This window comes from Typopeltis vanoorti, chromosome 13 (genome assembly GCF_054136105.1).
Source record: "Typopeltis vanoorti isolate ZY-2024b chromosome 13, IOZ_Tvanoo_1.0, whole genome shotgun sequence".
NCBI lineage: Eukaryota > Metazoa > Arthropoda > Arachnida > Uropygi > Thelyphonidae > Typopeltis > Typopeltis vanoorti.
The window spans coordinates 19,602,667-19,620,444 of NC_143561.1; the positions used below are offsets into that span (position 1 = coordinate 19,602,667).

A 17,778-nucleotide genomic window follows, 5' to 3' on the forward strand; every position below is an offset into this window, starting at 1 on the left:
CTAAACTTCAACTCCCTATCCACCAACACTCCCAAATCCCTAGCATCATCATCAATATCCTGGAGTACGGTTCCACCAATGTGATATACTGCTGTTAATATTGTCACTCCAAAATGCATAACCTTACACTTCGCCACACTAAATTTACATCCATTTACCTTAGCACAGTCCTCCAAACTATCCAAATCATCCTGCAAAAGTTTGACATCCTGTGCACTCACAATTGCTCTACCCAACTTTGCATCATCAGCAAACAAGTGAACAATTCCCCCCAAATCCTTTCCTATATCATTGATGAACAAATTGAAAAGCAGTGGTCCAAGAACAGAGCCCTGTGGCACACCACTAGTCACAAGCCATCTTTTGGACTCCACTCCTGAATAAACCATTCTCTGGTATCTCTCCTTCAACCACCTTCATATCCATCTCACCAACCCTATATCCATCCCCATCTGCTCCAGTTTACTGATTAGAGTTCCATGTGGTATCCTGTCAAAGGCCCTGGCAAGGTCCAGTAGAATCACTGTAAACCCATTACCCTTATCCAGTTCAGCCATCACTGTGTTAAAAAACGTGAGTAAGTTACTGACGCATGATCTACCCTTCACAAAACTATGTTGTCCTCCATACAGTATCGCATTTTCATCTATCCAATCCTGTATTCTTCTCTTGACTAATTTCTCCAAGACCTTGACAACGATTCCTGATATGCTAATCGGTCGGTAATTTCCAACAGCAGTCTTGGAACCTCCTTTATGCAGTGGAACTATTTTCCCCTCTTTCCACCCCCTAGGAACTAACCCAGACCCGAGACTCAAATTAAACAAAATGGTCAAGGGTACTAACAACTCTTTAGCCGCTTCACGTACGACACGAGCTGGTATACCATCCAATCCCACAGATGTATTGAGATTGAGGTTTTGCAATATTTCCTCTACTGCCTTTACCACAATTCCCGTATAATATATTGGTTCATTCATTTCTGCAATGTCACCACCTGGAAGATATATTCTTGAAAAGGGCTCGCTCAGTAATTGAGCTATATCAACTGATTCGGTTACCACCCTGCCATCAGCATTCTTTAAAATCATTCTGCCATATGCATTTTTTCTTTTACTTGCAACATATCGAAAAAACTGTTTAGGATTCTCTTTAGCCTGCATGGCCAATGTTTTGTAATCCTTTTTTGTTACCACACTCGTTACCCTTCTGGGCCGATGTTCTTTTGTAATCCTTTTTTGTTACCACACTTGTTACCCTTCTGGCCTGCGCTTTATACCGTTCATGTGCCTGTCGGTCACCTTTCTCCTTAAATTCCCTCCATAATTTTTTTTTTTTTTGCATCTCAAGCTTAATGGTGTTATTCATCCATTTAATCAATGTCTAGTCCTTGCAGTTGTACATGCCATGGCACTGAACCAATCAATCTCCTGAGCTTGTCATACTTTCCAGCCAGATAATTCCACATGTACCCTGTCTTAATTGTAAATTCCACACCTTTAGCCACCTCCCAAGTCAAGACCCTACGATCACTCTCACCAATTGGTGGCAACGTGGTTATATTCGTTACAGCCAAATTCTCAGATGCAATTACCAGGTCAAGAACTCTCTGACCCCTAGTATTTTCCATTACATGCTGTCGCAGATAGTTATCTCATAATAATCGCATAAAATCCAATTCCTACCTCCCATGTGTCCGTCCTATCCTCCTTCCAATCCATGTTACCATAGTTGAAATCTCCCATAATAATTACCTTTCTCCCACTCATTTATTCTATTTGCTTATGCATACTATCTCCACCATCTATTCCATCACCTTGTCTATAGCAGCACCCAACTATATATTCTGTTCTGCTAATTTCAATCTCACACCAAATAGCCTCAAATATGGTCTTTTCTCTATCCTGCAGTTCCACGTCTATGCTTTTGGAGGTAGCTCATCAGCTATCATCAATAACACTCCTCCCCCCATTTTACTCTCCCTGTCACTCCTGAACACACCATACCCCTCACATTCAATCCCACTAGCTGTGTCATCTTCTGTCAGCCTTGTTTCACTAATGTCAATAACCTGTGGTCTGGAAGTGCCAACCAAGGCCAAAAATTCTTCCTTCTTGTTCCTAATACTTCTGGCAATTGTATACATGAATTGCAGAAGCCGATTTTTCCCATCTATTTTGATGCCTTATACTAACTATCCCATTCTGATTCGTGGTCTTTCCTACTCGCTTGGGCATATTACACACATTCACATACTCAACTGTCTCCATAAAATCTGCATATCTACTCCCCTCCCCTTAATAACTCTAGTTTCTCTGATTCTGCACATTCATTTCCACTACATTTGACAACACCTTTTCGAGTCTCCGTACACCAAATCCTTTCAAATGTAAACTATCCATTTTATATAAATCCTTTCGCCCATCGAACTCATTCCACACATCCACAAATTTCACACCACTCATCAAACATAATTTACGCATAAACTCATTAGCAATTATGCCCTCCTTCTATACTCTTCACTGTCATACCGCGTTTTATGTCATACATAATTTCCTGTTTATTAGTATTTGAAATAGTTTTTTTTAAAAAAAACAATCCAAATAGAGAAAAAAATACCACCAATAGTTTATCAGCAGCACATATCTTTTAAAAATTAAAGTTGGATTAAATTTTTAGAATCTTTTAAGCAGTGATCAAGTCTACGTCATTTCTGTATAGCATTCTTGTAGAGAGACATTAATTATCATAACAATTGACCTGGAGCATTAAAAAAATTTTTTTTGCTTATATTAAACATACTTCTTTTGTCTAATTTTGTTTCAAAAATGGTCCGCTTGAAACCAAAATTATATAACTTGAAAAAATTTAATAGTTATATCTCATACCAAGTTATATCTCATATCTCATCCATTGCGTTCTAGCTAGTTGGTACAAAATTATTAAGATCACGTCAAAATATTAGTGAATATAATGATGCGATTGTAACTAGGAATATCTACGAGGATATCTCCTTGTATACTTCCTATGACCTACATCTTCCACATTTTATTATAGTACATACAGCCAAAGAGATATTATTGCAATATAATGTATGACATCGATACATTTTCTTCTTCCTAACTGTGGTAGTGATTAGTTGAATACCATATTCAGAAACTTTACAAAAACCGTATTTTGTGCCGATGGTATAGATATTGCGAAACATTTCTAAAAACATATGGAAAAATAACTCACATTTGTGATTTAATTTTTTTTTTTTTTCATTCACTGAAGAAATAGTTTTTAAGAGATGGAAGTTGCAGTTATTGGGAAAGCAGCATGGGAAGGTTGTAACAAGAATAGAAACAGATGGAGTGACCAGAAGTTGACTGCGTTCTTACATTTCAGGGGGGGGGAAAGTGGAGGTAAGGTGGTGGCCATGGAGCAACGCCAATGAACATATTCTAAAAACAAACATATTTTAAAAACAAACTCCCTCAAACTGTTTTCTCTATGAGAAAATAGTTTGAAGGGGTTTGTGAGAATTTGATAATATATAAAGTAGGTTGCTGTCTCTTGGTAGAATCAAACATCAAGAATGGTCTCTAGGGCAAAATTGGAATAGCATTCCAAGACAGATATAACCTCGGACTCATTCCGGAGGTGAAAAGTAACATTTAGAACGAAAGCTAATCCAAAGTTTTTTGGACGCTGAGGCAGCTTTAGATGTGAAGTATTTGTCTGCAGGCAATGAGAAAGATAATCCAAAGTTTTTTGGACGTTGAGGCAGCTTTAGATGTGAAGTATTTGTCTGCAGGCAATGAGAAAGATAACCCGAGAAGCGAAAGCCCATTCTGACTTGAGATTGGAATATTACACGGGAATGAAGCAAGTTCCCTTATTAAGAAACAAGAGGACTGTGTCCTGATATCACTAGATTTTCTCTTATCCCACCTTACACCACTGTAAAATAAAGAGAATAGCAGCATCCGAGACATTAGTTATGAAATATCCTGAATCACCTAAGCACTACAAGCAAGGCTATTCGAATGGTGAACAGGAATTGACTGAACCGTTATCTGCATACCTATGAATACAAGCTAGCGCATCAAGAGAAGGACATTAATATAAAAAGAAGAGCAGAGGGGAAACACACACAGCTACAAGTCACTATGGCACCTGTAAATATTAACTCAAGACGAAATCTTCCATTATGTCAGGCAGTCGCAAAAGGAGAATTGAGCTTGTAAGACGACAGCTTGACAAAAGGACTTTACCAGAATTCTTCTAGGAAAAAAGCTGACTGTCAGAGAATCGAGGCAATGGTCTGGTTTGGTTTATTTAGATTTACGGCAGAAGCAACTCAAGTGTATTATGTATATTAATGAGGCAAGGACAATAGATGGCAACTATAGCCTACACCCTATTCTTTCCCTAGGGATGGACGAGTTAAAGAATAAACCCATGATTTTGGAGAGAAGTTGGACAAGTATGACAGTCTCCATGCACAACCCAAGATGAACTCTGGTGTGCAAGTTTTAGTACAATGAAGATACACCATAACTAATAGACCCATCATTATCCAAGTCATCATGGATTTTTCCGCTCCTTTTGGAGTGGAGTGATTTCCCTATGTCGTCAATTAGGTTATGGCAGCATGTTGATGCGACATGCAGATAGTGCAATTGGCATTCCCACTGACCCTAGATGTATTTACTGCTGCTTGACCAGGAGGCAAGTGCTGTGCATTTGGACTGGTATTTTTTTTACAGAAGAGGAGATCCAGAAGGTCCAGGCCCCAAACTCACCCCCCACCTTCCCGAGATGATCCACCGATAAATGTGATCTCCGATCTGAACTCCCTCCAACTCACTAATGAATCGAAGCCAGGACACTGGTAGGGATGAGGTGTGGAGTGGGGGCACTAAGGCCAACTCCAGCAGGATAATCCCTAGTTATCTGCTTAGAGCAGATGTGTAGCCAAACTAAACAGCAATCACACTATGGAAAAGAGGCAGACAGGTCCAGCAGCTTATGTAATTTTTCACAAATGTTGTGCCTAAGGATATGAGACAGACAAAGGCAAGGTTAGATCTGTAGTAACAAAACAAATCAAGAGAGAGAGAGAGAACTCAAGTGCTAAGAGTACCTGACACCTTAGCTAGCAAGTGAAGAATCTGTATCAGATCTTTACTGACAGCAGATAATTATCTCCAATTTCTATCTCTAGTAGATCTGTGAGGCTAGAGAAGGAAATCCAGTTTAAATTATGAACGCCAGAGTCTCCAAAAAAAAAAAACCTTAACCTCCATGCCTGCCTTAGAAAATCAATCATAAGAAATAAAATAAAATGAAAGCTTCCAGCACAGAATAGAAATTAGGCAATGAATGAAAGCAGCAAATAAAGGCAACCTATAAAATGATTCACAGTTTTGTAATCTCTGACATAAAACGTCACTTCTGACAAATACACATTCTTGAAATTCAGTAATGAATAAAAGAACAGGTTATCATGTATACAAGTGGCGTTTGCACGTTATTAATGTTTATGTTAAGGGTCGGATGCCAGCGAATTGGATGTGAAATTTTTATAACAGGAATTGTGAGGGAAGTGCGTTTTGCGTTTCTTGTTCTATTTTCCTTTCCTTTTTTTTTGTTAGCTGCAACAGCAACTTTGGACAAATGCCATCAAAAACATTTTTTTCAATTATAAAGCCAATAAGGTATGGCTACTTTCAACAAACCCTTGTGTTCTGACAGACTGCTCAGAAATAAAATATGCAATCAACGCTTTTGAATCGTGGTTAGGATATGTCTTCTTCTTCAGCTTCGTTCCCACTCAAGGGGAACTGCAACCGATCAACCTCCTCCAGTCAGTTCTGCAAAGGCCATTTTTTCCTCTAATCCTAGGTCTTGAAGGTCTGCTCTCAAGCTTTCCAGCAATCCTTCTTTCTCCCCTACTTTTTATGCTTGGTGGCTTCATCTCCAACATTCCCCTTCCCAGATAGCTTTTATCTGACTGCATAACATGACCAAACCATCTCAGCTTTGCTTCCCAAATCTTTCCAGTTACTTGGTTACCATCATTGTTCCCCTGATCAGTGAGTTTTTGATCTTGTCCAATCTTGTTACATCACTTGCAAGTCTCACCACTCTTTATTTCAGCTATATTCATTCTCTTCTCCCAACACTTGGTCATCTGCCAGGTCTCACTGCTATACATCAGTTCAGGTCTTACTGCTATTTATTACTACTATTACTAATAAATATTACTAATAAATAAGCATAAATAAATCGCTAAAAACATATCAATCAAATTCACAATTCATCATCAATAATACACGACACGAAACACTAACACATGAGCCGCCATCTTTTCACTCCATCCGTTTCCCATTTTTTCAGGTGATCATACCACAGTTTGAACTTTGAACTTAATTGGTTGATGGACTGAATCCTTGACTCTTTATCCCTTCATCTGAATTTTAGATTGTGGGCGATGAGATTATTGTGGGTAATTTACCCGCTCATTGTGAACATTGAGGCTGTATCAGCTTTCTCTTGCGATGGAGGATTTCGGTTTTTTATGTTTGAAACGATCTGAGGGCTTGTAGTCCGTTGCCTGTCAAACTAGCTGATTTGGGTGATTATCCGTGATTGTGAAGAATTTCATGTAGGTCTTAATATTCATGTATGCTTGTCATGTAGGTCTTAATATCTGGAAGATTGGCTTCTTGATGTAACTGGATGTTTCTGATGAACCATGGGGCATTAAATGCCATTCTTAGGCATTTATTCTGTATTGTCTGAAGCTGGTTGATGTTGCTTTTAGTCGTGTGACTCCAGGTTGGAGAGGCGTAAGTTAGTTGCGGTCCGATTTGAAAAGGAGGATTTTGTTGCTTATGCTTAGGAAGCTGTTCCTATTCAAAAGTGACTTGAAGTTTAGACGTCTATCAAGACGAACTCCCAGATATTTGGTAGAATTGCGCCATGGAATGATTTTACCAAACATTTGTATGCTTGTATTCGGTTCTGGTATAAAAGTTTAACACAACAATCAAAGATTAAACTTTTATACACCATTATCCCTGATGATGTAAGTCTTACGACGAGCGAAACTTGTCGGTTTTTTTTAATTCTTTTATGTTTTATTGTTTAATAAATATGTGGTCTCAATACCGAAAACTATCTCCAGAAATATAGATAATGTGTGTACTTTTCATTGTCCGATATTTCTTCTTTATTTAGCGCTGCGTTGGTTATTATCTAGTGAAAAGTAGGAATTCGAATTGTTCTTATTCTCTAATAAGTAGTAAATTATATATTTATGGACCGGCTTATATTAATTTCATCTGCTATCAATTTATAATTTTTGTTAGTTTCAGTTACGTCAAATTGGTTGTACGTAAAATTCTTATCCACGAGATGTCGCCTTAGTAGCCTATCGAAAAATGTGATGTGTATGCTTAGTGCTGGAGTTCACGCTGATAGCAAGGAAGTTAATGTTCAAGTATGGTTCTTTTAGAAAATGAAACTTTTCTTAGTGAACTTACAAAACTGTTTCAGAAGGGCAGGAATAGCGGATCAGTTTACATTACAATGAAGAGATACGACGGGAGGAAAAAGCCTAAACCTCGCCCTTCAAAGCTAGCCGTTACACCTCTGCATCCACCTGCTGAATATAAATGCTTAATTAGGGCTCATCTAGCAAACAAAAAAATTAGCACAGTTGTGAATGCCAAAGATGTCAACAAATTTCAGATGGCTTATTCGAACTTACTTAAAGGAAATATGGATGGATTAAAAAAGAAAGATAAGAAGAAAACTACTGTAGCGAAATCTAAAGCCACTCAATAATTTGTAACCTGTTAGTTTATCTCTTTCTGTATTTCTCAATGAATGGTTGATATAAACAACTTTTCTTTTTCCTTGCAGTCCAGTTCTTGAATTCCTGTTTACACTATTCACATGGAAAAATGTAAGGTAAGGTGTAGTGTTTTGGAAATAATTGCGAAATTTCAGGTTTTAAGAAACGCAAACATAAAATATTAGCATTGCGCATGTAAAATTAAATTCCTGTAACTACAGTATCTGATTAAAATGATACTTGAGCATGTGGTTTCTATCTTTATTATAGATCATCGTATCGTTTACATATAATGAATATCTAAGTTGATGTTGCACCATAATGCCGTCATAGCAATTTTGAACACCCTATGCTAATAGCCAGAATAACAGGTTCATCTGTCATTTCCAACATATTCACTATTTATTGCTGTTTTGTTATTCTGATAATAAAGAACTATTTGTTTTATCCTTCCTTGCCAGTGAGGGCTGATGCTGCAGCGGCCAAGCAGAATTTGTCTTTCTGGTATCTGAACAACCTTTGAGTACTTTTCATTTGGTCAGTTTTGGTATCCTTATGGATGGTGATATGGTTTTCATAATGCATAATGGGTAAATTGGCCAGAAGAGTATATGCAGCTAACTGGCATGAAATACTTGCTTCATAACCCAAAGCTTTAGCCATAATTCAAACTCTGTTATAGGTAATATCATCTATAAACCCATGCGTGGTAGATGTTCATGATAATGAATGCAGCACATGATAAATTTTTCTTCAGCAAAACATTGGTCATTAGCAGAAGTCTGCATTGATCCTTTTATTCTCCAGTCCCAAGTGAATAAGCTTCTGCAGAGGGTACCTCTGTATTCACTCATACCTTTCTGTCAACAGATATTAAACTAAATTCATTAGTCAACAAAAGGGGGAGGGAAAAGAAAGAGAGAGACCCACAAAGAAAATAAATCATAAAAATGTACTTCAGGCCTGCATACTGAGGTGAGCTAGTTATGCATGTCTGTAAATGCTTTTCTTGTCAGCAAAACATACAAATCATTCATTTATTTCTATTTCAAATATATTTCTTGGTTCTACTTACTAATAAATGCTATGCATTAAAGACTAGTTTTCCACCCAAATGGAAGAAAATGAGTTGATAAATTCCAAAGACCAGTGGCTTTTACTTTTCACAGGTGTTATAAATGTGTCTACATGTGCACTACTGAATTTTTAGTTTATTTGAAGTAGGGAAAAGATAGCTTTCTCTCCTATTTCAATCCCAATATCCACATGCAGTTGTTAAAGGAAACATCTAGAGCAGGGCAGAGCAATTGCACCACAGGCCAGGTGCAGCCTGCCTGTGGGTTTTGATTTTCACGAGTGAAAAAATAAAATAACAATTTGAAACTAATGTGTATTAGATATTTTAATTCTATCACTAATTGATAACCTCAGATAAAAACGCCAAATAAAATTATTGATGCCGATAATTTTATTTGGCGTTTTTACATCACTATATACCCATGTGTTTTTCAAATATTAGATGTGTCAAAGAAGCATTCTTGCACTACTTTGTTCCAACATATATAATATATGTACTGTATTTATTATTCTGGATGCGGCCCTCGGGTAAATCTTTCTTTTTTTTAATGTGACCCTCGGATTACCTAGACAGTCCTGATCTAGAGAGAGAAAAGACTGTTGTTATAGTTTTTTTCATTATTAATAGTGAATTCATTGATAGTTTTCATTGATAGTTTAAAAAAATGTGCTAATGTTACTTTCATAAAGGAAATGAGTTATTTCTCCCTCTTCTCCCAATTAAATCCCTCTGCACTTGGAAATATGGCATTTTCATTCATTAATTTTATAATGTAATTTAGGGATATCACTTTATTAAGCTTCAGCTATGTTTTTATTCATTTTATTTTACCTTCTTATGAGTAGAAATAAAACTTATCCCGGAATAATGTCTAACATCCAGAAACAAATTTGCATTGCACTGACATCATAGTACGGTTGACACCGGACTTGCAGGAGAATATCACACGTGATGAGACGTGGATTTTCCAGTACAATCCAGAGACAATTGATGCACTGGAAAACTCCCACGTCACTGAGAATGAAAAAAGCAAGAATGAGCAAGTCAAAACTGAAGACAATGCTGATAGTTTTTTTTTTTTTTATATCACTGGTGTGGTAATGGTGGAATGGGTACCAGAGGGTCAGACAGTTAATCAACATTATTACCTTGAGGTTCTGGACAAGCTGAGAGAACGAGTGAAGATGAAGAGACCCGATCTGTGGAAGAACAATGCTTGGATTCTCGATCAGGACAATGTTCCAGCCCACAGTGCACTGTCTGTAAAGCAGTATCTGGCTGATAAGATCCCAGTGTTGGACTATTCACCTTACTCGCTGGACTTAGCTCAATTGCAACTTTTACTTTTTCCCAAAGTTGAAATCTGCATTAAAGGGCACCCATTTTCAGTCTGTGGATGAGGTGGAAGTAGAAAAAGACATAAAATTAAAAACTTCAAAATTTTTACACATTATAGACCTGATAAATAGAACACTCAACCCAGATATAGTACAAAAAGAAATACGCCTGAAAATATACAATACTTTAGAAATGCCCACATCATTATATGGCAGTGAAATTTGGGCAATAAACAAATGAAATGAGATTTATGAGAAGAACTGCAAAATACACATTATTAGATCAAAAAAGGAATGAAGACATTTTAAAAGAACTAAAAACAAAATCAATAGAAGAAAAACTAAACAATTATAAACAAAAATGGGTTGAACATGTAAACCGAATGGCCAACACCTGACATCCTAAACAAATACTAAAATATAAGCCAATTGGAATTAAAAAAGGATATTGGATGGATAATGAGACCGGACCAGACCAATATGGTCTATACCCGTAATTAGTGTTATGATGATGGACGAGGTAAGGGAGAAAACAGCAGCGCTACTGAAGCAGATAACACTTGATGATTTACAACACTGCTTCCATCAATGGAAAATTTGTATGCAACAGTGTATAAGTAGAGGAGGGGAAATATGCTGAAGGGGATAACAATTAAGTTGTACAATTGTAATAATAAACCGCATTTTTTTTTGCAACCAGTCTCATTATTTAATAGCGACACCTCATATGTAGTTCCAGTAACAGGGCAAGTTACTATACAGTAATACCTCAGTTAATGCTCAGGATATGTACCTAGAATTTAGAGTGCTTACCGAAACAGCACTAAATGAGGTCATTATACTTTATTAGATCGGTGAAAATACACATACAGTAGCACAATAATGAACTTTTATAAAAACATTTTTTTTTATGAAGGTCACTAATTATAGTGCATTTAGATGAGGGACTGAACTGTGGATCTTGTCTTAACATGAATCTCAGAAGATCCAGTCTTTCTAAAGTTACTTACTGATCCATTAGTTGTATTAATGAAGTACTGTAGTGTTGGTAGGTGGTTGCAGCTCTTATCGCATCTCCAATTCCAAACATAGCGCACTAAATGACTAAGTAAATATTAGCAACGAGGCAATGATGGCCACTCTCTGGAATTACCGAGCATGATTTTTACTATAATGAAACAGTGCTGGTACTGGCAGGGGCAGTGTTAAGTTGGGTATTACTGTACATCATTATCCTTCACACCAGATTCCATCACAATCACATATTCCAGCAATGGTGGGATAAGTTGTGAAGAGTTTGAAAAAAAGTGTGTACCACATTCAATCTGAGACAGTTGCAGGATGTACTCCAGTCTGCTTAGGACTTCATTCTTGTGGAATGCTTTTGGCAGCTCAAGAGTGTTTTACTCAATTGAGTTCAGGCTACTGTAATGCGAACTTGTAAGGTCAGCATATATGCTTTTGTTAGTGTTGTTCAGCAGAAGTGGTGGCATGTCTAATGTAATAAAATTCAGTAAGTTGAACAAAACAAACCAATAAATATATCAGTTTACTCATTTAGTTGCAAAAATGTCACAACACATTTGCAGAACAGAAAAACTGATGTTATTCCAGTGAAACTCAAACATAGTCAAATATGCAAATGCCAGAAACACTATTTAGTACTCTGACCATTAATGCCATTCAGTCATAGAATATCCTCCCCCCCCTTTCCACGAATTATGCTTTATTGCTGGTGTCAGCTTCACCTTTGCCAGACTTTTAATAATACAATAGTATTAACTATTATTGTACAGGGTGTTTCAAAAAGAATGACCGGATTTCAAATAATTATATTTATTATATTATTTGATATATAATAATTATATATCAAACTCTGGGCCAAGGCTGTTCACATGGTACAAGTCGCATTCATTCGTGGTTTGTGGTTGCAGGGGGAGATATGATGAGACCTACAAGTTGGTAAGGGGTTGTTATAGGATCAATGGTGGAGAAGTTCTACAGAGAATAGTGGGAGATCAGGGGAGAACCAGAGGTCATCCCTGGAAACTGTATAAAGAGGGTGTGAGTAGGGGAGTGAGAGGCAGGTTTTTTTCGTGCAGAGTTGTGAATGATTGGAATGCCTTGCCTGAGAGTGTGGTGTCTGCAAGGAGTTTGAATGTGTTTAAGATGCAGTATGATGAGATATGTGTGAGATAAAAGGACCTCCTAGATGAGTCTTTGACTCCATGAGTTCTTGTTTAATAATAATAATAATAATATAATTTTCAAATCGGGACTTCTTTTTGAGACACCCTGTATTATTAATTATTGTATTTTAGCATTTTAGGAGCATGAAATTTATTAAAATAAAAAGTTATAGCTTAACAAAGAGGATTCAATAGAAGTTATAGAATCCAGAGAGTGTCTAGTGCTGTTGGAAGAATGATGTGGCATATAAACTTTAGTAGAAAATACCTTGGTTTGATTTGTTTTCATGATGCGAGAAACCTCTATAAGTTAAAGATTTCCTAATAAATGACTGACTAATCTTTGAGTTAAAGATTAGTTGATCATTTTCCTTGTACATTGCTTTTCTTATCCTAGAAACATTCAGTCATAGAATATCCTCCCCCCCCTTTCCACGAATTATGCTTTATTGCTGGTGTCAGCTTCACCTTTGCCAGACTTTTAATAATACAATAGTATTAACTATTATTGTACAGGGTGTTTCAAAAAGAATGACCGGATTTCAAATAATTATATTTATTATATTATTTGATATATAATAATTATATATCAAACTCTGGGCCAAGGCTGTTCACATGGTACAAGTCGCATTCATTCGTGGTTTGTGGTTGCAGGGGGAGATATGATGAGACCTACAAGTTGGTAAGGGGTTGTTATAGGATCAATGGTGGAGAAGTTCTACAGAGAATAGTGGGAGATCAGGGGAGAACCAGAGGTCATCCCTGGAAACTGTATAAAGAGGGTGTGAGTAGGGGAGTGAGAGGCAGGTTTTTTTCGTGCAGAGTTGTGAATGATTGGAATGCCTTGCCTGAGAGTGTGGTGTCTGCAAGGAGTTTGAATGTGTTTAAGATGCAGTATGATGAGATATGTGTGAGATAAAAGGACCTCCTAGATGAGTCTTTGACTCCATGAGTTCTTGTTTAATAATAATAATAATAATATAATTTTCAAATCGGGACTTCTTTTTGAGACACCCTGTATTATTAATTATTGTATTTTAGCATTTTAGGAGCATGAAATTTATTAAAATAAAAAGTTATAGCTTAACAAAGAGGATTCAATAGAAGTTATAGAATCCAGAGAGTGTCTAGTGCTGTTGGAAGAATGATGTGGCATATAAACTTTAGTAGAAAATACCTTGGTTTGATTTGTTTTCATGATGCGAGAAACCTCTATAAGTTAAAGATTTCCTAATAAATGACTGACTAATCTTTGAGTTAAAGATTAGTTGATCATTTTCCTTGTACATTGCTTTTCTTATCCTAGAAACTTTATACTTGGCTGGAGAACACATGCAATTAACAGTGGAAATGCATTGGTGGCAGTGGGTTGGAACTATGATCAAAGCAACTATCAGGTCATATCTTATAGTCTTGATTATAATATGTCTGTTAATTGCATGTGTTCTTTGGTTGGTTTGGTTGTTTCACAAAATATAAAATCTGAGTTTCCAGGAGGAAGATTATCACCTTATGAGTGTGGTTTGGTGGTAGTTTGAGCTAAATAGATTGTGTAGTGTGAAATGACCTCGTGAATCCTGTGATTCTATGGAGATGATAAATAATAATATCATATCGAAACTAGGAGATTGTTCCCTCCCCTTTTCAATGTCAACTGCCAGCTAGTTGCCTAGTCCTACTCCTGTTAATTCTACAGCCTTGATCTTACTCTGATTCAGCATATAGCTGAACAAATCCAAAACTTCCCAATATACTATTTTTTAATTCCTTTATGCTCACTATATGTCCTGTATCTTGTAATAGAGATATGCAGCTATTCATGTGAAAAATGAAACCTTTTGGTTAATGATAAGGCCAGTATGGTTACAGCCCTTATCTTATCTTGTTTCATTAAAATTCAGCGCTCTGTGAATGGTATTCTGTAATATACAATTTTTAGTGTTTTCTATTAACATATCTTAAACATTAAAAGAATAACGTACTGTCAAGTGATTATTCAGTTTGTCCTTCTCTGCAAACTAAACGTTGTAAAATTCAAATTCACTGACTCATTCTTTGAAATTGTTTTTATTTTTTATTGCCTCTAAAATTAAAAAGCATGTTCCTTATTTGAGTAAATTAAATTGGCTATCTACTGGCAAATTAAGTTCTAGGACAAGGGAATTTTGTGTAAACAACCATCTTAAAATTACACCTTATTTTTTATATAGAGATTTTGATTATAGATAAATACAGCAAATTCCCGATTATCTGAGAAATGAGAACAGTAAACCTAAAAAATCAAGAACCATGATTATTACAAATAAACATTTAATATGTACATATTCATAAATTAGCTAAACTTTAGATAAGCATTATCATCAAATGTCAGCTCAATATACTTTTCTTCACTTAGTTATTTTATCATTGTGCTGATTTCGTTCCATTTTGTGGGATGGAAGCATTAAAATAACTTCGACATATGTAGCAAAACTAACTACATTTATTAACAATCTAGCATATAATGGAATTCTTATAGAAATATGTTGAATTCTTAAAAATGTGAAGCTTATCACTTATGAAACAAGTGGTAACCATTCTGATGTTGCTGTTCAACTATTCCATGCATACTAGATGCTCTGCATAGGCTACTCATTGTTCATGCACCTCAAAAAAAAAAAAAGCATCTTTTGCTAATCCAAAAGTTTTGATATAGTTAGTACTAATGGTACTATGATGCTTATAATGTGCTGTAACTTGCAACCTCTATTGGACATTAAAACTACATAACAAAATACATGCATCATGATAGTGAAGGATTGTATGTTAGCTTGGTAGACTAAGAGTTAGATAATCTGGGAATGCAGCTCTTATGACTAAATCTAAAACACTTTCAGGCTTCAATCTTTCAGTAAGCATTATGGGGATTTCACACCAATAAAATTCATATATACCATAAAAAGATTTTTAAAACATTGTCAGGGAGTACAAGATGAGACGTAACACACACACACACACAAGTCAGCACAAAGCTAACTGAAATACGTGGATGAAAGACTAGTCCTAACTGTTGAGCATGGGCATCCTCTGTGGACTCCTGTTGGCAGCTAGGATGTAAACTGGGATCTCGAAGTATTAGTGTTTCCCATATTTTGTGAAGTTTTATGCAACCTTATTTATTCAAATTAGGCTAATTTTTAAGAGCAGTAGCAGCAGATTCTAAAACAGACTTTCTCTTTTAAATTTACTGCAATAGAGCATGATGGTCTTTTTCCAATTGATTCTGCGAGTTGTATCCAAAGGGTCTGCAAGGCCAGATTGCCCATAGTCATGACTGCAGATGTATTTTTTATTTGTTTCATTCAGATGGTAGCTGAACTTTCTGTCCATAGCAAGCCAACTTGCAAGAACAAGGAACTTTGTATTCACCTGGAATGGAGAGTGGAGGGAGTTTGTCTTTCAGTACTATTTTTAATAATTTCTTCAGAGAGTACATAGTTTGTAAGACAAACTCCTCTGAGATGAAGTCCTTATGGAACACTTGTTTTGAAAAGCATTAGTTCTGAATCCCACAGAAAAGTTACCACCCCTTTTTTGAGAAGAAGACATTTTGTCCATATTCACTTGTTTCTAGATCAGTGAGAAACAAGAGAATGTTATGTTCTGAAAAAGTGGTTTTATTATTCTTCACAGAAAATCATTATGACCTTGTTGGTAATTTATGCTGTTAATTTTAATTCTAAACCTTAGAAGGTGCCATACATATATGCATACAGAAGAGGCAAGCTGTAATTTTTATTATTATGAGCAACTCCATGGAGTCCTTGGAGACTCATCAAGGGAGGCTTTTAACATCATGCCAAGCACTATCCAACATTCATGCAGTATCTGTCACATTTTTCTTTGAACTCGTTCAGTTATGGCATCCACAACAGACTGGCAGCCTATTCCACTTATTCACTACTCTCCAAGCAAAAAGTCTAGTCTGTCTTTCAGTAACACCACATCTCTTCTGTAACACCACATCTCAAAAGCAGCTATCCTTTTCCTGTCTGACTTCTTTAAGTTTAATATCTTGCTTGCCTGAGATATTAAACTAATAGTTCTATAGTTCTTGCAATCCTTAACATCATCCTTCTGATGTATGGTATTGAAACCAACTTCTTCCAGTCTCTAGGCCATGATTCTGTCTCCCATATCCTTGTAATCAGTCTATGAAACACTCTTATCCCTCCATTCACTGTAGCCTTAACTCTGCTGGCATTCCATCTGCACTTAGGACCTTATTGCTATTATGCTGTTTAAATGATCTTTCAACCTCATACCTAAGTGGAGGAGGTTCCAAATCAAAATTTTCCTCGTGAGTGGGCTGCTCCAAATTTTCTTTATCCACTCTGTGAGGATAAAGAAAATACAGTTCCTCACAGTATTCTTTCCATCTGCTTTTGATTTCCAGTTCTTCCATTAGTAGTGCTCCATTCCTGTCTTTGATGACATTCAATTTGAGCTTAAACTGCTTTAGGTTACGAACTAGTCTCCAAAAATCATCATAGAAGAAGCATCAACCAAGTTGATGTTTCTTCTGTGAATCCACTAGGAATTGCTCTAATATCTAGTCTGGTGGGATGTGCCTGACTTGGAAGGTTTTGGATTCGGAATATTAGTCTTTGGCTCTTACTAACTGATGGTCTGTACCATAGTCTGCTCCATTACAAGTATGCACACCATAGATGCTTGTCTTCCACCATTTGAGAACCAGGATGTAATCAGTCTGGTGCCTTGATCTATCAATGTTAGATGTCTAAGTATAGGTCCATCATGGGTAGTTCTGAAAGCAGGTATTGGTAATAACTAATTTGTTAGCATGGGCAAATTCCATCAGTCTTTAACCATTGGTGTTACATTCACCCACACTGAACATGCCTAACTCTCATACTTTTTCCCACTTTTCCATTAAAGTCCCTGTTGACAAGATCTGTGTACAGAAATCCAGATGTGGCCTGATTAGTACCTTATACAATGAAACTATCACTTTCTTATCTGTACTTGTCAGTATTCTTTGCATTATACTAGCAATTTTCTGATTAACATTTACAACTTTTGCTGTGTCCCCTAAACTTCACTTCCTTCACAAAGATTCCCAGATACCTTGCTTTTTCCACCTCATTATGCAAAGATCATCTAATATGATAAAGCTCATTCCATCTTCACTACCCAAATGCATAACTTTACACTTAGCAACTTTGAAATGACATCCCAGTTGTTAAGCTAAAGCACAAGCCTATTTTTGTGATCGCTTTCAGTGTCCAGATTAATTTTAAAGCATTAGTTCTAGTCTAATCAGTA

The 17,778-nt window shown here is 36.4% G+C and overlaps 2 protein-coding genes across 5 annotated transcripts in view; both read left to right on the forward strand.

Moving 5' to 3' along the window:
* The window catches only part of LOC150099977 (kinesin heavy chain-like), a 306,528-nt gene that overhangs the window by 24,602 nt on the left and 264,148 nt on the right, over positions 1-17,778 (forward strand). Inside the window, exon 1 of one of the 4 annotated variants that reach the window (XM_090402374.1) lies at positions 7,843-7,965. The exons of the other annotated variants lie outside the window; for them this stretch is intronic. Coding sequence (XP_090258500.1) covers positions 7,951-7,965 — 15 coding nt within the window. The 5' untranslated portion in view covers positions 7,843-7,950. Of the gene's footprint in view, positions 1-7,842; positions 7,966-17,778 lie in introns of those variants that run through there. 4 annotated transcript variants of the gene reach the window in all.
* LOC150099978 (signal recognition particle 14 kDa protein-like) lies at positions 7,434-7,910 on the forward strand. Its single transcript, XM_090402375.1, has one exon. It carries the CDS (start codon positions 7,495-7,497, stop codon positions 7,837-7,839), a length of 345 nt encoding a protein of 114 aa, XP_090258501.1. The 5' UTR covers positions 7,434-7,494; the 3' UTR covers positions 7,840-7,910.

Bases quoted from the DNA above. Each gene is read 5' to 3' on its own strand.
- LOC150099978 (XM_090402375.1), top strand. From the start codon at position 7,495: ATGGTTCTTTTAGAAAATGAAACTTTTCTTAGTGAACTTACAAAACTG.